Source organism: Podarcis bocagei, assembly GCF_964188305.1.
Source record: "Podarcis bocagei genome assembly, chromosome: 7".
Classification (NCBI taxonomy): domain Eukaryota; kingdom Metazoa; phylum Chordata; class Lepidosauria; order Squamata; family Lacertidae; genus Podarcis; species Podarcis bocagei.
The window spans coordinates 74383875-74408725 of record NC_138132.1 but is presented as its reverse complement, the minus strand read 5'-3'; the positions used below and the strand labels follow the sequence as shown (position 1 = coordinate 74408725).

The 24851-nt window shown below is 46.4% G+C and overlaps 1 protein-coding gene across 5 annotated transcripts in view; it reads right to left on the bottom strand.

The window, feature by feature from the left end:
* DVL1 (dishevelled segment polarity protein 1) overlaps positions 1-24851 on the bottom strand; it is a 127653-nt gene that overhangs the window by 75485 nt on the left and 27317 nt on the right. For all 5 annotated transcript variants that reach the window (XR_014009983.1, XM_081201517.1, XM_081201519.1 and 2 more), the window contains exons 2-4: positions 18356-18425; positions 8283-8404; positions 5286-5398 (exon numbers count right to left, since the gene is read on the bottom strand). Coding sequence is in view for 4 of the 5 variants with exons in the window: in XM_081201517.1 (XP_081057643.1) it covers positions 5286-5398; positions 8283-8404; positions 18356-18425 (305 nt within the window). In the remaining variant the exon portion in view is untranslated. The remainder of the gene's footprint in view (positions 1-5285; positions 5399-8282; positions 8405-18355; positions 18426-24851) is intronic.

Below are 24851 nucleotides of genomic sequence, written 5' to 3'. Positions count from 1 at the left end.
AAGGATCCACAGTCTACTATGCCGTGACTATTTGCAGGGCCCATGAGGGAGTCAACCGTGGAGCCTGGCATTTGGTTTCTGGGCACTTTGAGGAAAACGTGACCACGTGTGTCAATTGCTCAAGAGGGCTGCAACAGAAGGGGTTTGGCGGGGGGTGGATTATGAAGGGAGATGAAAATAGCTAAGAGCAGGGAGATTGGCTGGGCCACGTTAACAGCTTAGGAGGATATGGAGGGCAGCTGGGGAGGTCTGGAATTGGTGTCCTTTAGAGTAGACGAACGGGTGAGAGGATGAGGGGAGGAGACGGCTTTGCAGTCTTCTGGTTAGGCTACACTGGAAGGGTGAAGAGCGAGGAGGAGATGTAGTGGGCAACTCCAAGTTTTGGGGGGTCACCAGATAAGGCTCCAGAGAGAGAGAACAGGTTATGCCTGCCTTTGCTCTGCCCACTGCCAGGGCAAGCAGACAGAGCACCTGCTTTGCGTGCAGAAGGTCCTGGCTTCAGTTCCCAGCATCTCCAGGTAAGGCTGGGAATGTCCCATATCTAAAAATCCCTGGAAAGCCGCTGCCAGTCAGTGCAGACAACACTGAGCTAGGTGGGCGATAGGCAGCTTCCAATGCTCATTTGTCTCAAGGGCTGCATTTCAGTGGTTAGGGCACTCGCTTTGCATGCAGAAGGTGCTCAACTCAAGGACCTCCAGGTAGGGCTGGGAGAGACCCCTGTCTGAAACCCTGGGGAGCCGCTGCCAGTCAGTGCAGACCACACTGAGCTAGGTGGGTGGGCTGGTTAGACTTGGTACAAGGCAGGTTCCTGGGCTTCTCATCAGCTGCAGCCTACCCTCTGCCCCCCCAGCAGATAGCCTCCAATGAAATGTGGTCCTCGTGTTAAAACAAAAGTTGCTCACTGTTGCCATAAGCCTTTGCTCACTCCCCAGCAACTGCCACCACTGCTGCCCACTTGCATGCCCACAGGAATTAGGATGGAGGGGAGCCAGGATCCAGAGGGCAGACAGGAAAGGAAACTCAATGGCTGGGGAAGCAATTCAGATCAGGCCACTCTCCTGATTCAAACTGCCCATCTCATCCTCACAAATGTCCTTGAAAGCCAGGTTGGGGTGAGAGGTGGCAACTGGCCTCAAGCCACTCGCGATGAGCTTAGAATCATAGAGTTGTAGGGTTGAGAGGGATTCTCCCAAAGGTTGTCTAGTCCAACCCCCTGCAATGCAGGAATCGCAGCTCAAAGAATTCCCAAAAGATGGGCATCCAGTCTTGGTTTAAAACAGGCATAGGCAAACTCGGCCCTCCAGATGTTTTGGGACTACAACTCCCATCATCCCTAGCTGACAGGACCAGTGGTCAGGGATGATGGGAGTTGTAGTCCCAAAACATCTGCAGGGCTGAGTTTGCCTATGCCTGGTTTAAAAACCTCTGATGGAGGACACTCTACCACCTTTTGAGCCTGAGAGCAAAAAGAGGGTTTGGGCCTGGGCCTTGCACCACTCCACTCCACTCCACTCCACAAGCTCCTGCAGCAGTGGCTTGAAACACTGTTCCTTCCGAAAGAGCAAATTCTGTGATGGGAGGAATCACAACCAGCCTTTCTTCTTGGCCTTTGCTGCCCCTTCATTTTGTGAAGACAAGAGATGTCTCCATCACATTTCCCACCCTCCAAAGCAAGACAGGCGATCATTCCGCCTCCGGGGCGTCCACTTCTCCCGTACCAATTGCGGACTTCAGTCACATTTCCCTGATAATGACCAAGGCTTTCCTCGGCCGCCTGACCTTCATCACCTCACACATCAGCATCAGAGAACGGAAAAGGCCGCCAGGGCTCTCAGAGAAAAGGGCCTTCCGATCCGCCGTGACAATTAAGGCAAGGCATTTCTCTCCTGGGGCCGAACCGCAGCCTCTGTCGCTTTTATCAGAAGAAGCAGGGGCAGCCCGAGGGGGTCAAGGAAATGCTTCTGAGTGCGAATCCTGCAGGACCTCAGAGAGGCCAGGGCAGAGAGAAATCAAGGAAGGTGTTTCTGTTCTGAACTGACAATCCGAGTTAATTAAGACGCCAAACACAGCCCCGGCCATTTGGCAAGTGACGCCTAATTAGGAAGGACAGCCTAATGCTCCGGCTTTATAGAGGAATGAAGGCAGAGGTGTCCACAAGTCAGAGGGGAGCTGCTAGCAGCATGCTGGGCAAGGTGGAACTCGGATCTGATGCGACAAGCGCTTTGATAAGTCATGGCGGGCAACTCCATCAGCCAAGGTATCCCAATGGAACCTCCATACTTAGAGGAAGTATACCTGTGAATAACAGGTGCTACCCAAGACTCAAAAGTACAGAAGAGCCCTGGCTGGGTCAGAACAGAGGCCTACTGTTCCAGCAGCCCAACCAGGTGCCCCTGGAAAGCCCACAAGTTGGAAGAAAGGCCAATGTCCCTCTCCCACCAATAATCACCAGCAAAACTGGTTTCTCAAGAGGCATCCTGGAATTGGAACATAGCCACCGAGAGACTTTTCCGCCATGATCTTGCTTGGAGGTCCCCAAAATGGAGCGAGTGAGTGAGTGAGTCTGTGTTTAGCATCAGGGCATTGATGTACTCAATGGGACGTGGGTGGCACTGTGGGTTAAACCACAGAGCCTAGGGCTTGCCGATCAGAAGGTCGGCGGTTCGAATCCCCGCGACAGGGTGAGCTCCCGTTGCTTGGTCCCTGCTCCTGCCAACCTAGCAGTTCGAAAGAACGTCAAAGCGCAAGTAGGAAGGTAAAAGGCGTTTCCGTGCACTGCTCTGGTTGGCCAGCAGTGGCTTAGTCATGCTGGCCACATGACCCGGAAGCTGTATGCCGGCTCCCTCGGCCAATAAAGCAAGATGAGCACCACAACCCCAGGGTCAGTCACGACTGGACATAATGGTCAGGGGTCCTTTACCCTTTATTGATGTAATAATAGAGCATTACTCCACTTTCCCAGTCCCAGAGAGGGCTGGGACTGTCCTCTGCCTGGAACCCTGGAGAGCTGCTGCCAGTCAGTGTAGGCAATACTGAGATAAACGAACCGATGGCCTGACTCTGTAGAAGGCAGCTCCCTAGGTTCCCATGGAACAGGCCATTCTGCCAGCATCTAAACAATTACGTCAGCACTTGACACTTGGAAGGGGTGGAAACAATGAACAACACACCACACAGCAGAGACTCTAAAACTTTCTGAGCACGGACAGATGGGGGGGCCTCCTCTTAATTACATCCCTAACTGAGCCCCTCTTTTCTTGCTCATCCTTAGCAAACGGAAGTGGTGGTAGTGGTAAAAGAAAAAGAAACCTTTGTCCTAGCAAGGAAGGGGTCCCAAGAATAGACCTCCCATGCTCCTAATTAAGTCCCCTCCCCCTTTTTAACAGGACCTGGTCAATTTTTCCAACCAGTAACCATCCATGTTGTTTCAGGAGGAGGCGGGACATACACACCCTTCATTTTCTCTGTGGGACAAAAGGTGTCTCTCGTTTGCATTGTCAAAAAAGCAGACAGGGCTACAGACAGAATATCTACTAATTAAATTGAAAAGGGAAAATGCATGGGGTGGGAGACAGAGACACAAGGGCATACACTTCCCCCAATCGCTCCCCCCTCCATCTGCCTGCCCACCCCAGCTCCGTGTAATTATTTCTCTGTTGTCCAACCTCCCACCTGCTCAGTTTTGGAAACCGCTTTGCAAAAGGCCAACTTCCCTCCAAGCCGGGGGGAGGACAAAATAAATCTTTTGTTAGCAGTCGTTGGGAACCTTGCTTTGCAGGTGAAGCAGCAGAAGGTCAACGCAAATGTGTGTATTTCAGAGGACGGCACACGCACAACAGGGAAGGGGGTTGAGAATGCAACGGATCACAGCCACAGGAATCCTTTCACTAGTTCCACTGATCAAATTGTAGAATTGTACAGCTGGAAGGGACTCCGAGGGTCATCCAGTCCCAACCCCCTTCAAGGCAGGAATCGCAGCTGAAGAATCCCTGGCAGATGGCCGTCCAATCTCTGCTTAAAGGAAGGAGAGTTCACCACCTTCTGAGGGAGTCCGTTCCACTGCTGAATAGCTCTTACTGTCCTGACAGAGCGACAGGCAGAATATCTGCTACTTAAACTGGAAAGGGAATAAAAGGTGCATGGGCAGAGTTCTTAATGCACTGTGGTGGGAATTAGACACAGGGCATGCTTCCCACAATCACCGCTCTCTGCCCCGGAATGCCGGTGTGGCGTAGTGGTTAGAGTGCCGGACAAGGACCAGGGTTCACTGAGCCATGAAAGGAGGTGCAACCTCTCGGCCTAACCCACCACACAGGGTTGTTGTGAAGATAAAATGAGGAGGGGGTAGAACTGTGCATGCCACACCCTGAACTCCCTGGAGAAGAGGGGAGAATAAATGTAAGAAAGGAAGTACGTAAAGGTAAAGCAAAATGGAAGCTTCTGGGCAGAAATGGGCAGACAGACATCTTGGCAGACAGATCAGGGCTTGCAAACCTTTGGGCACATAGTTGCATCTGCAGACCAATGGAATTGTTGTGGGCACCACATATACACTGCAACTCCCCCCCCCCCCCAGCACAACTGAACTTGCAATATATCATTCTAATAATAATAATAATAATTTATAAGCCATCCTTTCTCCCAAAGGTGCCCAAGGCGGCAAACACATAAAACAATACTGTTAAAAATGAAATAAAGCCATATTTAAAACATTTGAGAACAACAACACACTCTCCCAACTAATAATTTCAAGACCACTAAGAGCAATGAGTTGTATCCAGTGGAGTTTGACTCTGAATAGGCCTGTATAAATTAATAGGCCCAAGTTAGTCATGTCCATTAACTTCAAGGGTCTACTCTGAGTAGGGTTAACACTGGACACAGCCCCAGTATCTCCCAAGCGTTCACCCAGCCGTCAAATTCCTGGGTGAACTAGAATGTTTCTTCATTCCTCCTGAACGTTAATAATGAGGGAGACGGGCGCACCTCCCTGGGTTGACTGGGCAGTCCACAAAACAGAAAACTGCCACCAAGAAGGCCGTGTCCTGGGTCACCAGGCAGCCAACCAGGCAGCACCGGCAGTGATGTGCTCTCAGCTGACCCGTCCTTGGCAGTGCAAATAAGCAACCCATGGAACGCTATGTGATGCTTGCCGGTGTGATGCAATTCATTTGTGTTTTGCAAAATCTCCAAGCCAATATTTGAGATCGGTCTCTGCAAAAGAAGCTGGCGACAACGACCGAAGGGACCTTCAAAGGGAACAAAGCAAGGAAGCGCCAACTTACCGTCTTCATGGCCCTCTCGGTTCCTCCGCCGGTGTCGGTCCCTCCTGTGGCTGATGACGGACTCTGTCCCTGTCTCGTTGTCCAGTCCATCTCGGCTGCTTGCGGCGTTTGGGCTGTAAGAATGAAGAGAGCACAAGACGTGACCGGCGTTTGAAACAAGCCCATATACCATTTTGCCAAAACCCTGGCGGGGTTCATTTTGCATGTCTGTTGCAATTGGATCCAAAATCTGCATGTCTGTTGCATGTCTGTTGCAATTGGATCAAAAGCATTCGGTCGGGCATATGGTACAGTCCTCCCCAGACAGTGCCATCTCAGGTGTGGATAGAGAATGGCAGCTGTTTCTTATAGGCGGGCAAACATATTTTAATACATATCTCGCGAGGGATGCAGCATGCTGCAGCTCCCCCAGTCCTAAAATGATGTTCTAACCCCTACAGATATGGCCCCTGTTTTTTCATCTCATGCAAAAAGACCAGAGTTGTTCTCTTGGTGCCAACCCTGCAACCAACCTGTCTCAGCAGAGCCATCTAGCAACCAGAAGTTGTTTTCAGGCTGGACTGGGCAGCTAGCCCTGTAGACTTGGTACATGTGGGGATAAGGCGAGTGAGCTAACCCTAACATGCAGGGGTAAGGCTTTGCAGTAGGTCAGTTTTCACAATGGTAACAAATGCATTTCTTTTTCTTTTTTCTTTTTGCGGAGGGCAGATCTAAAATTCAGTCCGTTTGGTGTAGTCAGTTTGGTGCAACGGTTAAGAATCGTAGACGGGAAACTGGGAGGACCAGAGTTCAAATCCCCTCCTCACTCAGTCATGAAACTCACTGGGTGACCTCGGGCTGGCTGCTCTTATCTCTCAGACTAACCTACCTCACAAGGCTGCTGTGAGGACAAAAAGGAGAAGAGGGGAGAAGCCAGGTACACCACTTTGAGCTTCCTGGATAGAAATGTAGAATAGAATAGAATAGAATAGAATAGAATAGAATAGAATAAGCATAGGCAAATTCCGGCCCTCCAGATGTTTGAGACTACAATTCCCATCATCCCTGACCACTGGTCCTGTTAGCTAGGGATGATGGGAATTGTAGTCCCAGACATCTGGAGGGCTGGAGTTAGCCTATGCCTGGAATAGAATATTGGTTTGCAGGCAGAAGGTCCAAAACGTGAGTTCATTGGTGCCTCCAATGTAAAATATGAGCAGGGTAGCCTGCAGAGCTGCTACCCGTCAAGAGCAGTCAATACTGCACTGGAGGGAGAAATCAGCCTTGGGGGAAGCTCAGTGACAGAGTAGTTCAGTCTGTAGTGCACGAGACTCTTCATCTCAAGGTCATGCGTTTGAGACCCATGGTGGGAAAAAAGTTTCCTGCGTTGCAGGGGGTTGGACTAGATGACCCTCATGGTTCCTTCCAACTCTACAACACTACGATTCTATTATTTGCTTTGCATGAGGAAGGGCTGGGAATGCCCTCTATTCAAACCCAGGAGAGCTGCTGCCAGACAATACTGAGCTAGCTGGATTGTTATTATTATTATTATTATTATTATTAAATAAAATGATCTGATTCAGTATAAAGCAGCTTCCAGGTTCCGGTATCTGAAGGGAAGAACTGTAGCATGCAGAAGGGCCCAGCTTCCATCCCCAAAGGAGAGCTAGGAACAGCTGAGAGGTGCTACCGTTCAGTGTAGACACCAGTGAGCTACTGAGTGACCTGACTCGGTGTCCAGCGGCTCCCTGTGTTCCCAGGAAAACAGAGACGTGTGAGAGGGAGACAAAGAACGAGTCAGACCAGCCGATCACATGACGGCAGCTGCCCAGGCGCAAGGGAGAAGGGAGAGCCACAAGGGGGCAGCAAGAGAACGAGAGGATAGAAGTCAGGCCTGGCAGCAGCAGCAGGAACACAAGCCCTCCATTTCCCTGCCCCTCACGAGGCCGGCAGAAAGTAGGCACAGAAGTGACTGTGACTCTTTCCAGGAGAAGAAAAAGCAAGAGCTGGAGATGGCCCAGGAAGGGACAAAATCTCTGCGCTCTTGACTTTCCAGTTCTGCGAGGCTGAGCCTTCTGTTTTTGTTTTCTAAGGGGTGACACTCAGGTGGTTTTTCTAGTCACCAATGCAATACAAGAACAACCCCAAACCAAGCATCTGTTCTTACTCTGCCTGTAAGGAAGAACAGAGGAACCTGAGGCCCTCCACAGGTTGCTGGACTTAGTAGGGATGGGGAGGGACAAATTTAGTGTGCAAAGCAGCAGGGAATGAATAATCCAAACTCAAGTAATGATCACCTGCCAGTCAGGAAGGCTCACACGGATAAGGAACTCAGGCAGAAATGAAGAAGTGAAAGCTTCTGTAAGGATGGGATATTCTTATGTCTATACCGGGGTTAGGGAACGCCTCCACCTGTCAATCACCTGACATCACAAGGGTGTCAGCTGATTTATCAGCTGATTACTGGGGCTTGAGTAGCTCTGTGGGTGGTGCTTTGCAAGCACTGACCAGCTGACTGTCAGCTGGTCCCTCAGGGTGTGTGTGCAGGGCTCTTGCGGGACCTGTGACCTGGCCCAGACATCTCTTTACCTGCTCCACACTTAACATCATACATGATGTCAGATGATGTCATCACCATATATAATCTCAGGTGGTGGTGTCATCATATGTACCGTCAGATGATGTCATCATCATAGATAATGTCAGATGGTGTTGTCACCCTATATGATGTCAGATATAGGCAGGTTTCCGTGGCCTGGCCAAAATGGCTCTGTGGGCTAAACGGGGAAGCCACAGGCTGCAAGTTCCCCACAACTGATTTATATTCTCTTTTAAAGAGCCTTTTTGTGCTTAAAAGAGCAAAGGGAAGCTCCAATTTTATTTTGGAAAGTAAGTACACCTCTCAGCCATAGCAAAAGCTTGACATGAAGTGACAGAACCTAGATCATTCTGCGGCAAAGGAAAAAACATTAATCCATATACATATATTTATACATATATTTTAAAGAGCCGTACTGAAAGGAAGGGGGGCGGGAGTCTCCAATGCCTCCTGTTCTCTCGATGGGAGGAGGAAGATCTGTGTGGCTCTCGGTGCATTGGGAACCGGCGTCCGAATGGGAGCTCTCGGCCAGGACCAGCTGGAAGAGTCAAGAGAGGAGACAGAGTCAGAAGCAGGGGCACAGTTTGCATTTAAACCACCAAAAGTGCAACACTTTTCTCAGTTCTTCAATTGCATCTGTTTGCAGAAACGTGGGGAAATGCTTTGTTTAAAAAAATGACACACACCCCAAACCCCCAAAACAGTAATGCATCCCTGCAGAAAAACTTAACACCGTATGTAGCCCTTTGCCTCAGTCACAGTAAAGCAGGAGAAGGAAGTGTGCAGAGGCCAGAGAAAGAACGGTGAGTGGAGGCGCGTCCCATTTGCTGAAATCCTGTAACTTTTCATACCACAGAGGTTCCTTTCTGACCTGCTTTTAAGTACAAGAATTGCCCCCTCCCAGATGGCAATAAAGCTCCTAACATTGGGGAACTACCGCAGAACAACTAAAAAAGCAGAATTATATGTGGATAGCCCAGTATAAACTCACCCCTAATGCACTATGCACCCACGCCTAATGCACTAAGGGACGCGGGTGGCGCTGTGGGTTAAACCACAGAGCCTAGGACTTGCCGATCAGAAGGTCGGCGGTTTAAATCCCCTCAATGGGGTGAGCTCCCGTTGCCCGGTCTCTGCTCCTGTCAACCTAGCAGTTCGAAAGCACGTCAAAATGCAAGTAGATAAATAGGTACTGCTCCGGCGGGAAGGTAAACAGCGTTTCCTTGCGTTGCTCTGGTTCACTTAGTCATGCCGGCCACATGACCTGGAAGCTGTACACCGGCTCCCTTGGCCAATAAAGTGAGACGAGTGCCGCAACCCCAGAGTCGGTCACGACTGGACCTAATGGTCAGGGCTCCCTTTACCTTTAATGCACTATGATTGACTTAGCAACACGTTGCAGCAGACCTCATGGGAGGTCCAATGCACATTCATCCTGATCTGCTTGCAGGGCGCTGTCATGGACTGGTTGGACAGAGAAGAGAGGTGGGGGCCACCAGCTGGGGAACCGACAAGGGAAGAAGGCTCAGAGCCCAGGGAGTGGTGGCAGCATGGCAACAAGCGATCAGAGGAGGAAGACTGGGAATAGGACGTATTGGAAGCTGAAGGGGTAACAGGGCTTAGTGAGCTGGGTGACTCTGTGGCAGAGAGAAGTCCAGAATCAGAGGCAGAAGCTGAAGTTGGTGAATGGGAGGAGGCGAAGAGATAGAGATGTGTCAGGCTGGTGAAGAGTCACCGGTGTCTCTCCTTTCTGCTGCTCACCTCCCCCTTTTGTCTCCCAGAACCAGAAGAGGGCTGAAAGAGGTGGAGCAGCGGCAGGCTGCATGCAGGCATAGTCTCCAATTGCTGGGGGAAAGCTCTGGAGAGGAGGGGACTTGGATGGCTGTGGGAAGGCATGGAGTTACAGTCTTGGCAACTGATTCACGGGGTAAGACCTACAGGGAATGAGCTGCTGTGCTCATTTAGTCCTGACACCCAGCCAAGTCTGTGAAGATCGTGTTTTTGCTAATAAAAAGTTAACTCCAACTTTGAATGGTGTGATTTACTCCCTGCTCGCTCTTTGACAAGCGCTTATACATCTTCCCATTAGTCATATGTTCAGTCCACACCTTTCAATGCACTATAATGGGTTTTTCATTGCATCCCACACTTTCCAATGCATTTCCCAACAATAAAAAGTCTGCGGGTGGCGCTGTGGGTTAAACCACAGAGCCTAGGACTTGCCGATCAGAAGGTCGGTGGTTCGAATCCCTGCGACGGGGTGAGCTCCCGTTGCTCGGTCCCTGCTCCTGCCAACCTAGCAGTTCGAAAGCACGTCAAAGTGTGAGTAGATAAATAGGTACCGCTCCGGCGGGAAGGTAAACGGCGTTTCCGTGCGCTGCTCTGGTTCACCAGAAGCGGCTTAATCATGCTGGCCATATGACCCGGAAGCTGTACGCCGGCTCCCTCGGCCAATAAAGCAAGATGAGCGCCGCAACCCCAGAGTCGGCCACGACTGGACCTAATGGTCAGGGGTCCCTTTACCTTTACCTAGATTTCTTGCATTAGGACAACAGAGCACTTCAAAACACTTTGAACGTGCAAACCTAACGTTCTAGTACGTGCCTGAACACACACACACACCTGCAATATACTGACATTCGGGAAGTACCCCAATGCCCACCTCCGCCGGCCACCAAGTTGCAACAGGGGAGAGGGGCTGAGCTTCTGTCGACTGGCACATTTCCCCAATTTTAATTAGTTTGTTCGGCAACCAGCTACATTCCCAAAGTGAAATCATAGATGACAGCAAGCCGTTGGGGGAAAGCTAACTGCATAAAGCCAAGGGGCAGGAAGGGATGGGGATAAGAATATATCACACAGACAAGGCAGCCACAAAAAGCATGAATTATGGAGACTTTCGTTCCCCCTAGAATAGCCTAAAATGGCAATATGTTTCTCATCAGAGACAAGCCCATCTCTCAAAATGAGAGCCATCAGGGAAACAGGGAAAGAATAAGATTAGGCCGGCCCTTGGTGAAATTGGCAATCCTGTAGCTGACGCAGAAGGGAACCGTTAATGGGGGAAAGGTAAGTCAGGGAGGCAGGTTGATGAGACGGATGAACAGAAAACAGGAAAGGCTGTCCCTCCCTGAGGTGCTCTTTCACTGATGAGAATAGCTGTACAATCTTTTAAAAAGAGAAAATCAAGGGAAGGATCGTGCAGGAGTCACACAAGTGACTTTCCTCCCTGTTGGGCTCATCTCAGAAACTAAAAAGAAAAACTTTTCTAAGACATCACATTCTGTTGCTTTGGAGAGAAAGACAGGCACCTTTTCCTGCTGACGTTGCCTGCCTTCGTCAAGAGCAGAAAAAGACGGAGGAGGAAGGACGAAAAGCGTTGAGGCAGCTTAAAGCAAGGTTAACCCCACATGGCACTCCCCTAATGTGGTTGGACCACAACTTCCATCGGCCCCAGCCAGCAGAGCCACATTCCCCAACTTTGCACTTTCATAAACAATTTGCAAACTGAAATTCTTCCAGAGAATACTGAAAACGCATCTCTTCACCCTAGCTTTTGAGGTGTATATTTTGAGGACCCACCTTGTTTTCGTGATCATAAGCTATTTTAAAATGTTTTTAATATTGTGTTTTCATGTTGCAAGCTGCCCTGGAAGCTTAGGTGAAGGGAAATAACAACAACCACAACAAAAATGTTGCAATGCAAAAAAAAAGATACAAAAATGCACAATGAGGAGAAATTGCTTTGCAAAAGTGTGCATTAGGCAAGATTGCAACCAAAAATGCATTAGGATAATAAATGAGGACTTTAAAAAAAAGCAAATTGCTAGAGGAGAACTTTAAGATTGAATTTAAGATTGGAAAAATAAGAAACAGAAGGAAGTGAAATTGATCGATCCTTCCTCCTCACAGTAAGCCTGCAACTTGTGCACATTTAATTTGTGCACATTCAGTTTTATATGAGTTGATTTTTTTTATGGGGCAGAAAGGGCACGTGGTTCCAGGAAAAATGACTTTGGCAATTCCACCCACCATTGAACCCAACAGGTTTTGATTATATAGCCGTACCTTGGTTGCTGAACGCCTTGGCTCCCAAACAATTGAAAACCGGAAGTGAGTGTTCCGGTTTTCGAACAATTTTTGGAAGTGCGGCTTCTGCAGCTTCCGATTGGCTGCAGGACACTCCTGCAGCCAATCGGAAGCTGTGTCTTGGTTTTCGAACAGTTCTGGAAGTCAAAGGGACTCCCGAAACACATCCTGTTCGAGAACCAAGGTACAACTGTACTCAACTTGGGTTTCAGGTACGATCGCAGGAATGTAAGGCCCATGTAAATTGTGGCCTGAACGTACTCTTATTTCAAAAGGCACAATCATTCCCCAGTATCTCCAGGCAGGGCTGGGAAAAGACTCCTGCCTCAAATCCTGGACAGCATCTGCCGGTCAGTGTAGACAAGACTGAGCTAAATGGAGTAATGGTCATGGACTATATAAAGCAGCTTTCTGTGTTTTTACACACATAGAGAATTCACCTCACATTTTTTCATTTTATGCCTGGCTTGTACCCAATGCTAGTCCTAGTCTGAGTAGACATACTGACCATGACTAACCTAAGACCGATAATTTCAGTTGGTTTATTCTAAGTGGGACATTAGGCCGCATTCACACCATATATTTAAAGCACTATGACACTGGTTTAAACAACCATGACTTCACCCCCTCCCCAGAATTCTGGGAGCTGTAGTTTGTTAAGGGTGCTGAGAGTTGTTAGGTGACCCCCTACAGAACTACAATTCCCAGAGTGGCTTAACAATCAATCCCTCTTCACAGGGAACTCTGGGAATTGTAGCTCCATATGGGGAATAGGGGGGTCACCTAACAATTTTCAGCACCCTTAACAGACTGCAAGTTTCAGAATTCTTCAGTGGAAGCCATGGCTGTTTAAAGTGGTAATCATATACCGTATTTTTTGCACCATAACACTCACTTTTTTCCTCCTAAAAAGTAAGGGGAAATGTCTGTGCGTGTTATGGAGGGAATGCCTACGGGTGGCATGCCTACGGATTTTCCTCCTCTAAAAACTACATGTGTGTTATGGTCGGGTGCGTGTTATAGAGCGAAAAATACGGTACTTTAAATGTATGCTGTGAATGTGAGCTTAGTTGGATAAAACCCTGTATGTGGCTTGCTTTGGGTTGGGTGCTTAACATGATCAACAGTCCACGACGAGCCACAGTTTGACGTAATGTGTGTTTTGGACGTCCTTCCTGAATGAAGACTTTCACCCACCTCTTACAATGAAATACAATTTCCACAATGTGTTCGCCCAGCACTGACGCTCAAGTGATGGATTACCCAAGCAAATTTAGCGGCGACTCTCAATCCGATACAAAGTTGAATGGATTTTTAAAAATTCATTTTCATTAAAATCACAACCTCATGGGGCAGTGGGCCTGTTAAGCATCCATGTGCACAAAAGGAGACCAAGTATATATCGTTGGGTTTTTTAAACGCCTCTGATAATGGGCATCAGAATGCCGGAGCCGGAGAAAAATGAAGCATGACATCACCGCAAACCAATCGGGAGCCGTGTCGATCCCAAGGAAGCCAATCGGGGAAGAGATGCGCCGTTAATGCGGTGCCTCCTTTGGAAATAAGGCAGAATGGCCTACAATGGTCAACCCACTGTGAGCAACCTGCCATCATCAGCCAGCGACTCGGCTACTCTCAGAATCAGCACGCAGCGAGCCGGCTTAATTCTTTTCACAAGGAGAAAGAGCCGGCCCCAGCAGGGTGGCTGGGCCTGGATTGTCCGAGGAAAGAAAATGGGGCTGCCTTTTCAGGAGGTATCAAGAGGCAACGGAGGTCGTGAACAGCGCACACACACACACACACACAGAGCCCTCGATGATGGAAGGGCATGGTGGTCGTGATCCTGCCAGCTAGGCCAACTTCCAAAGTTAAGGAGGGTTTAACGAACTGATCATGAACTTGGTGGAAAAACAATGGAAGGTGAACTGTAAAGCTTGTGATCTCAGAATTTTTTATTGGTGAGCATCATGAATTAAGGACTGGTGGAGATATAACACTGGCTGGCTGCACGCCTACTCACGGTTAGGAGACGAGGAGCTCTCTGCAGCTCCCTTGCCCATTTCTGCAGATGAATGTCCATTTTGTTTTATCCCCCCCCCCCCCCGCTAATAATGCTTAACATCTGCTGTGGCATTTTTCACAAACCATGGTTCGCTCTGAACCGCAGCATGCAGTTGTAGTTAGAAGTGGGTTTGGAATAGCCACTTGGCCTCACACACCAGTGCAGACAGCATGCTAAGCAGAACCAGTCCCTGTCCTTGCCTTCCCCACCTCTCCCTCCCCACCACTTCTTTCCTTAAGCCTGAGGGCCAAGGACTATCTTGCTTGTTTTCATTTTATCTGAAAACTGTTCTGGGAGCTTTTTTCACCTGATCAGCAGGGTATATAAATAGTGCCAAAAATGAAAGCTAAGGGGCAAGTTTTTAAGCGGGAGAGGAATAGGCTTAGGAACACACCCTAGCGTCTCCTAACCAAGCAAAGTTCGATCTGCACCAGTCTTCGTAGGACAAAACAATCTGTGTCAAACTAAGCTCTACTCAAAGTAGACCTGTTGAAATTGAGGGACACGAGTTATTTATTTAAATATTTATAATATGCACTTTCATAAATATATCCACCCAGGGGTTTAAAAGATACAGTAAAATAAGCAAAAAGCATCCCTACAATCAATAAAACACCATTAAATGCTGAATGGTTGAAAAGATTGCAAAGAGCCTACCTAAACAACGTGCCTGGATGATTCTCTGCCAATGATCCACTGGCAGGGAGTTCCACAGGGCAGGGCCTGCTCCACTAAAGTCTCAGTTCCTAGTAAAGACCAAACCACCGAAAGCAGGCCTTCGGAGGATCTCAGTGACTGAGGTGGAACGTAAGAAACCACACCGTCCTTAAGGCGTGTTGATGGGCCTCCTCTGAGTAGGACTAGCAATGTTTACAACTCTAAGATATTTCATTGCTGACAGCAGTCCTCTGCAGGGATATTATAATGATTTTTTAAAAAAAACATATTTGTAATTGACAGAGCAGCTTTAAAAAGAAGCTGATGAAGTGAAGTGATCGAAATAAACTTACGCAATACAAAAAAAGTCCGCATACAGGTGAATCGTTAAGATCCTGGGGGAAAGGGTAATTTAAAATTTAACTACAGAAGCTAGCACTCTCTTCTAGAAGTCAACTTGGCGCTGCAATGTTATGTCATCTTGATTTCTGACCCCAAGTTACTGCTTTGGACAGATGAGAAAAGCAGTTCCCCTGGAATTAGGCGAACGTTTTAATCTTTTCATTTCATTCATTGGCTCCCTCTTCCCTCCCTGATGCTGCTCTGGGGCCAATTATGTTTTGGGTCTTCTTACAGAAAATAGTCACATGGGCAACCCCCAGATCTCCTCCAAAATTCCTCTTTATTGTGGGTTTGTGATTATTTGAGCACACAATGGTGCACAATCCCGCTTTCGATGCTGTTTGAGCCTGCAAATGTTTCAGGGACGACACATTGCTTCGTTTCCAGCCAACGAATGTCCTATAATTCTCACTGCCGAAATCCTATAATTTTCATTCCACAAATCTTTATTATTATTATTATTATTAGCCCCACTATGAGTGAAGGATGACACTCAGCCTCTGGCAAACCGCTTGGTCCTTCAAAACACGAAGGGAGAAGAATAAACCAAGGGCAAGGAGTCCAAATTGCAAAATGGCTTGGATGACGCCACCTAGAGCTCCTATGCAAGGCACAAACTACAGAGACAACCTGATCTTCAGTTGCAGATGCTTCTCGCCGTGAGTCATGAAGGCACACTAACTCCTTCAAGCACAGGAGGCATTGTGGCTTTGTCTGTGGTGCTGAGCAGAAGAAGAAGGAGAAGTTCTCTACGATGCCAGCAGGAACTTTCATAGAATGCAAGGCTTACCAATGGCTACTAGCCATACTGGCTATGTTCTGTATCCACTGTCAGGGGCAAGATGCCTCTGTATAACAGTTGCAGGGAATCACAAGTGGCGAGATTTGCTGTTGCGCTCTGGTCTTGTTTGTGGGATTTCGGCTGGGGCATCTGGTTGGTCAATGTGAGAACAGGATGCTGGGCTAGAAGGGCCACTGGCCTGATCCAGCAGAGCTCCTTTTCGGTTCTTATGACTAACAGTGAGGGAGGGCTGTTGCCTTCATGCTATGCCTGGAGGAATTTGATTGGCCACGGTATGAGAACAGGATCCTGGACTAGCTAGGCCTCTGGCCTGGAATAAGGCAACTTCCTTTGTTCAAAGCAGAACAGCGATGAGGAATCCATGACTCTCGCAGAAGTTGGTGGACTACAACTCCCATCATCCCTGACCATTAGCCATGCTGGCTGGGGCTGATGGGAAGCTGGGCATCATCTGAAGGACCACAAGGCTGCCCACCGCTGAAGCAAGGAGTACCAGACACAGCAAAGTCCTTGTGTGCAATTGCCATAAACCACACATCAGTGTTCAAAATTCGCATTTTGAGCATTTTGCACCTGGCTATTGGCCACTTGCAACCAAGTGAAGATGCCCAGGTACCAGGATGGTGCCTGATGTCTCCTCCACCTGGAGGTGCATGCCTGGGGGTCCTTGGATCTTGACTTTTTTCACAAACTAGCAACACATCCTGTAGAATTCTATCTGTTGCATTTTATCTGCACAATCAGAACTACTTTCAGGAACCAAGAAGTTGTATTGAAAAATACGACTTTCAAGCCATCTAGCCCCAAAATGGCAACTAGGGATTCTGTGTTTGTGACTGTAACCCTGGTTTAAGGAGCCATTTGGAGCCTGGCTTATATAAACTGAGTTTCTAAAACTGCCACACATTATTTCATAAAAGCGCTTAGCAAATGAGTTTGAAGTCTACCCAGCAGCCCTCAGTAACTGTCAAGTAATGAGGCTAGGAACAAGGGGTTATAGCCAACTAACTCCACTCAAGAGTAAACCCACTGAAATGTATGGCCATGTTCGCTAGCTACTCTCTGAGCAGAACTAGCTAGGGATACAACTCAAGACCTAGGACAGGTCTGAAGAAATGTTTGGTAAAAGGATCCTAGAAAAATGATTATATCCACACCAAGCTTTAAAAGCACTCATAAATCCACTCCCATTTGACTTAAAGGCACGTTAGCGCTGTGAGTCACCCTCAAGAGTCGTAAAGCCATGCTGAATCGCGGCAAACCGCTCATAAACCTCCCAATACAAAATAAACGGCAAAGGACACACACACACAGAGAGCTAAGAGCGTAGCGCCTGTAGAATCTGCCGGCAAGCATGGAAATTTTTGCAGAGTGGAATAATAACAATGATAACAATAATGATAATAATAAAAATAATAATAGTGTGATTGCAGGCTTTTAAGCAGAGCAAGGGCATTAGAGCAAAGCACCTGTCGGCTAAAAACAAAAAAACACCATCGCTTGATTTTTCAACATATGCCCCATGCAGCTTGAGCACACAGCCTGTGCAGAAAAACAAAGGCATATGAGGGAATGTGGAAGGTGTACCTGAGATATTTTACCTGTAATGGCTATGCGGCAGCCACTGTTAAGAGGCGAGCACACAGGTGGGAACCAGGCCCACGCCAAACAGACAGAGTGTAGAAGCCAGGTCTTAAGATAGTATTCGGGTGCTGCAATCATAACTTACAATCTGGACATCAGAATTAGAAGCGAGGTAGGAATTGGATTCAGCTCGCACTTAAAGGTAAAGGTAAAGGACCCCTGACAGTTAAGACCAGTCGCAAACAACTCTGGGGTTGTGGCGCTCATATCGCTTTACTGGCCAAGGGAGCCGGCATTTGTCCACAGACAGTTTTTCCGGATCTTGAGGCCAGCATGACTAAGCCGCTTCTGGCAAAACCAGAGCAGCACACGGAAACACCGTTTACCTTCCCGCCGGAGTGGTACCTATTTATCTACTTGCACTTTGACGTGCTTTCGAACTGATAGGGCAGCAACCGGAGCTCACCCCGTCGTGGAGATTTGAACCGCCCACCTTCTGATCAGCGAGTCCTAGGCTCAGTGGTTTAGACCACAGTGCCACCCACATCCAAACAGCTCGCACTTAAAGGCCATTAATTATCCGAATTCGCATTTTCCAAAGCAATGCAAGCACACATCAGCAAAACAATTGTGCACCCACAGTGGTATTCTCAGACTAGGTATGGGGCGGAAATAGTTTGGATTGGCTATCAGTTAATATCTGATGGGATTTTAATGAGAAACGGCCTAATTTTGGGAATTGTTTTGAACTGTTCTAACATTGTGTAAACGTTGAGTTTTCCAAGAGAAGGGATGGACTGTAAAACCACTCTTATGTTATTAGATCTAGCAATGGCTCCTGCAGGGCCCCAGAACATTTCTACCGATCGTACAACTGAAAGGCCTCTACATACCCAAGACACGACACGTCCATTGAAGCAGGGCAGCTTTGCATTGTCGTCTGAGATCTCCTCTTTCACAACCCTGGATGGATGAAGATGAGAGAAACAAGAAGACATCAGGAGTTCATATCGGAGAATGGCAATTTAATGTGCAGTGCTTTGAAAAGAAGGAAAGCATCTATCTATCTATCTATCATCTATCTATCTATCTATCTATCTATCTATCTATCTATCTATCTATCTATCTATCATCTATCTCTATCTACAGTGATACCTCCTGTTAAGTACTTAATTCGTTCCGGAGGTCCGTTCTTAACCTGAAACTGTTCTTAACCTGAAGCACCACTTTAGCTAATGGAGCCTCCTGCTGCCGCCGTGCCGCCGGAGCCCGATTTCTGTTCTTATCCTGAAGCAAAGTTCTTAACCTGAAGCACTATTTTTGGGTTAGCGGAGTCTGTAACCTGAAGCGTATGTAACCCAAGGTACCACTGTATTTATTTCATAAAATTTATATACTGCTTGCTTGTATTTTAAAAAAAACCCACAGAGTGGTTTACAACTAGAAGAAAACAATGAAACCATCAATAAAAAACAGTTAAAAACGACAACTTAAAATATTCAAAATAATAATAATTAAAATCAATAAGCTGTAAGCCAGATTAAAACGCACGTCAACATTCTACATATCTGGACAGGCTTGCCTACACAAAAATGTTTTTAGCAGGAGCTGAAAAGAGCACAGTGAAGAGGACAGTGTCTGATGTCAATGTGTAGGTGCAGCCACACTAAAGAATCAATTTCTTACAACTGTGTAACGAATATGATGCAGCACCAGTAACAGTGCCAGATCTGTAGATCTTGCAGCAGTCGAGTGGGCGTATACGGAGCAAGGTGATCTTGCAGGCAAACTGGTCTCAAACTGTTTTAAAGATGCTGGTCATCAGCCCTAAAGGGTTAACCCCTCCCAGAATGCAAGTAGCCCATTTTTTAATATATATAAATGACAGATAACCTAGCAAAGATACTAAAACAGCAACACACACACACACACACACGACCAGCGGTATCAAAAGTAGGAAAAATAAAAATGACTGTATTGACAGTCTTCTTGGAAGGCTGGCATGGAAAGGGTTAAAGAGGGCTTCCCTGGTGGGCGGGACAGCATTACTTACATTATTTAACACAATATATGCCCTGCTTGAGTGTAACAAAAGCCCCAAGTGGTTTACAAAAAACTGTTTAAAATGAGTAATCAAAAACATTTTAACAACAACCAGCAGTTAACCAGCCCCATTTGTTGGCGATGTTGTGGTTGGAAAATTCCTTCACTGGGGAGGGGGCTTCATCTATATCAGGGGTCAGCAAACTTTTTCAGCAGGGGGCCGGTCCACTGTCCCTCAGACCCTGTGGGGGGCCAGACTATATTTTGAAGGGGGGGGGAAACGGATTCCTATGCCCCACAAATAACCCAGAGATACATTTTAAACAAAAGCACACATTCTACTCATGTAAAAACACCAGGCAGGCCCCACAAATAACCCAGAGATGCATTTAAAATGAAAGGACACATTCTACTCATGTAAAAACACGCTGATTCCCGGACCGCCCACGGGCCAGATTTAGAAGGTGATTGGGCCAGATCCGGCCCCGGGCCTTAGTTTGCCTATCCATGATCTATATCACCTCCAAGGTCCTTCCCACTCAAACTATTTGCCAAGTACTGTAGCTGATCTCTCTCTCTCTCTCTCTCTCTCTCTCTCTTAAGGAACTTGGAGCTGCCAGAGTTTGGACCCAAGACCTTTTTTGTTTGTTTGTTTGTTTGTTTGTTTGTTTGTTTTTAAAAGATATTTTATTAAATTTTCAGAGTAAAAAACAAAACAGAAAAAAGTACAAAGTCACACAAAACAAAAAACAGTACAATACAAAAATACAGACATAGAACATACAACATAGTTAAGCCAAATTTCCGTAACCCTCTTTCTTGACCTCCTCACATCTCCCTTTCCTGTGTTCCCATGTACCAAATCATGTTCAGCAATGCTTCACCTTCTCTCAGAATTTGTTTTAAATTAAACATTTCAACTATTATGTCTCCAATTTTACCCTTTGTTATCAAATATTTAAATATTTGAACCCAAGACCTTTTGGAGGCAAATGAAATTCCCTCTTGAGTAACCCAGTCCCCCCACGCAGAGATTGAGCAGTGAGCTTTCTCTAGGCATAGAGGGAACTGGGTATGTTTTGCCTGGAAAAGACAAGACTCAGAGGGGTCATTCAAGTGATCCAACTTTCTTTCTTTTTTACCTCATGTCATCCAATTTTCTTAATATTTTGTACACTCGTTGAATGAGCAAAACTAAGTTTAAATCTAAAATTTTAATTTTTCATCTCATCCCATTTTTGAGTTATGAATGTTTGGAATTTCAAAACACTGACAATTTTGGATTTCGGAAGGTGATAGACTCTCCTTCACTGGTTGTTGTCGCTGTTGTTTTTAACGGAGATCCGGTGGCCGCTTGTCAGGGATTCTTTAGCTGTTTTTTTTTTTAAATTGTTTTTTCAATACAAACAGCAACCACAAAAAACACATACAACAAAAACCACAATAACACTAATAACACAATTTAACAATTCAGATTTGAGTACTGATATACCTATATCTTTAGCTGTGATTCCTGCACTGCAGGGGGTGAGACTAGATGTCCCTTGGGGTCCCTCTTCCAGCTCTATGATTCTAGGACTGATCCTTTGTACCCATGTGTGAGTTTAATTAGTTAATGAACTTGCTTCTGGCTGCACACCTGCAATATTTCAGCCCATATTAGTGTCTCTCTAGCCCACAAATTGAGAATTCATCTCCAGAGGGGGAAATGAGCTGCTTCTCCCCTCACAAAACAAACACAATTTTGTTTCCTTGCTTCGCTTCAGAGTTGTTCCGCCAGGCCTTTGGTCAGGGCGCAGCCTGACCCCCTCCTCTGGCAACCTGCACAGAATTTTGTTTAATCGGTTGCCATCAACTTGATTTTAACTAATTTTTATAATGAAATATTTTTAGAATGTGTTATTATTTGATTGTTTATTTGATTGTTGTTAGCCGCCCTGAGCCCGGCTTAGCTGGGGAGGGCGGGATACAAATAAAATTTATTATTATTATTATTATTATCTTTCCATTTTGGTCCCAAGGGGGGGACACCACCAACTGGAAACCTCATCAATCTGGTGTTGTGTGGTTTGGCTTCTTGGCGTTGTTTGCTTCCTTTAAAAACACCACTCCCTCCGTTTGTTTAATGATTCCCTCCGTGGTTCTCCTGCCATGCGAGGGTGGGGGGCACAAAGGAAGGAGCGAGTCTTCAAAGCATCATAAAAAGGTACCCTTAAAAACCCACATGCGTTTGCAAAAGGCGGAAATCAGACAGAGGACTGTGTTTCTCTCCCGCTTGCAGATAAGACATCTGAAATCTACTTGCAGAGAACCTAAGTGTAACAAGGCTTTATCAGTATTGGATCCAGACTGTAGAGCAGGTCAGTCATGATTAATAATAATAATAATAATAAATTTTATTTATACCCCATCCTCCCCGGCCAGAGCCGGGTTCAGGGCAGCTAACACCAATAAAATCACAGTAAAAACATAATAGGGGAAAAAGAGAGAGAGAGAAAAACCTCAATTTAAAATACAGGTTAAAATGCAATTTAAAATGCAGCCTCATTTTAAAAGTAGCCCATAGATCAAAACCATAAGGGGAGGGGGAAGTTTTATGAATGTTGGGAAAATGCTGAAATGAAATTATTTGGCTCTGGCTAAAATATTTAAAGAATCTGGTAAAAGGGTTGGTTTTGATAAATTGATAAAAAAGATTTAAGTTTTAATCTTAAAGGTTGTTTTTATAAGATAAAATGAGAATAGAGTAAGATAACATAATGATAAATTATTATGAACTATGGAAAGGATTTGCTGGGACAATTACTAATCAACATACAAGAGATGGGAGGGGGAGGAGGTCAGGGAAAGAAGGTAATGAAATTTGGAGAATTTGAAAAAAATGGTTTTGTTTTTTTTCTTTCACTTTTTATGTTTTTATTCTTTTTTCTTTTTTGTAATTTTGTTTTTTGTGTGTGTGTGTATTCTTTAAAAAAAATTCTTTTGTCTTAATAAACATCATTTTAAAAAAAACCATAAGGGGAGGGAAAACATAAGGGTCAGACTAAGTCCAAACCAAAGGCCAGGCTGAACAGCTCTGTCTTGCAGGCCCTGCTGAAAGACGTCAAGTCCTGCAGGGCCCCAGTCTCTTGTGACAGAGCGTTCCACCAAGTCAGGGCCAGTACTGAAAATGCCCTGGCCCTAGTTGAGACCAATCTAACCACCTTGTGACCTGGGTACAAGATGTGGGACATAATATTCAGATGGAGGAATGGGAAAAACATGGAAGAATGACATAAAATTTACAGCATGTGTGGCGATTAAAGAAAATCATACGAAAATGATGTACAGATGGTATTTAACTCCTGTCAAATTAGCAAAATGTACAAAACTAAAGAAAGCAAGTGTTGGAAATGTAAAACTTTTTTCATATGTGGTGGGATTGTAAAATTGTTAAGAAATATTGGGAAATGCTATATAATGAAATGAAGATGTTTAAAATAACCTTTGTTTTTTTAAAAACAGAAGCACCGTCAATTGGGAAACACTGGCCTGTGAGCGCTCCAATTGGAGAGCAGCCTTTACCAAAGATGCCATGGGCTTTGAAGACGCTCAAACTCAGGATGAAAGGGAGGAACGTGCTAAGAGGAAGGCACGTTTGGCAAACCCTCACCCTGATCAACTCCTGCCCAGAAACCTATGTCCCCACTGTGGAAGGACGTGTGGATCCAGAATTGGCCTCCACAGTGGCCTTACAGACTCACTGTTAACACTGTGCTCACAGAAGACAATCTTACTCAGCTACGAATGATCGCCAAAGAAGAAGATAATGACGGATATGCTCCGCTCCCATGGACAGAGAGGCATTATGATTCTGAATACTAGCTGCAAGGAACCACAGAAGGGGCGAACGTTGTTGTGCTTAGGTCCTGCAGGCCATGCTTCGGTCTTCAGCTGGGATCTTCCAGAGCCACTGCTGCCCAGAGCAGACAATACTGGGCTCGCACTGCAAGGCCGTGTCGGTTGTTTATTTGTCCCACCGGCGCACAAGCAGAATATATATTAGGTGAATTAACAAAACCACATTAGAAGTTGAACAGCGCCTCTAATTCACACATGCTTCGGGTGCTTAGTTATTAAAACACTGAGTTCGATAGCTCCGCTCTCAGTGCTCCACATTTTTTTTTATTGCATCACACATTCCTGGCAGCAATTTAATCAGCAGAACGAGTTAAAGAGAGTTTGCTCCCCCTCTGTTTTTATTTTTTCGAAGCCTTTTAAGAGTCGCCTTGGGGGGAAACAAATCAGGTTAAGATGGGGTGGGGTGGGGAAGAGAGATTGAGCAGCGAATTAGTACAGCATCATCGTCATCTCTTTCAACAGTACTTATCTCCTTTCTTACAGGTTGGCCGTGGCAAGTAGCAAATTTGGACAGGCTAATTGCCACTCGCCTGTGGAGAGTGAGGGTTTCTGCCAGGCAACCAAGCAAACAAGAGAGTCAATTTTCAGCAGTTAGGCGCTGAACCTGATTTGACTACACTCGTCTTTATCCAGAGCAGGCATCGACAAGATGCTCATCACACTGAACGTGACATGCAGCCCTCTGGCAAGTGTGATGTGACGTCAGCTTTCCATCCAACGTTGAATCCGCAGAGGTTGTCCAGGCGCAGTGACCCCCCCCCCCAACACACACACCAAATACCCAACTCCAAAGCTTGATGGCCACGTGGGCAAGAGGTCTATGTATGTGTGGTGGGTGTGTGGGTGTGGGTGTGTGTGTGCATGCACATCCATACACACAATCTCCTGACTGCTGGTTTTGTTTGATGCTACTGTAGATTCTGCAGCATGTCACCGATAGTGTGTTAGTGGTGGATTTGTCCTGGACTGTTCACGTGTAATTCCACTTTATTAGTTGTTCTACAATGCCTCCCCAATGTTAGCAGATTATTGCCATCAATATTGCTACTCTGGTGCTATAGTACAATGAAAGCGGGACAACCTCCCCCTGCTCCCGTAATATTATTGATAGCATATAAAAGTTACAGGATTTCAGCAAGAAGCTACAGGACATGCATCCATTGGAAAGGAAACAATATGTTCGCCCCAAAGCGTTTGCAGTACTGATAGTGGGATCATGTATAACCACCCCAACAGCATCACGAGGACAAATCACCATGAATGCACAACCAAGTGTGCATCTGGAGGGGCTCCATATACATACACGCACAATCTTTTAACATATAAATTCTGCAAAGTGCTTGTAAGAAAAGGGGGGGTCCAAAGAGCGGAATATCCTCACATCAAATGCTTTGGCACATCATAAATAAAAGATCTGCCGCAACCATTCTTTCAAGCTCTTCAAGT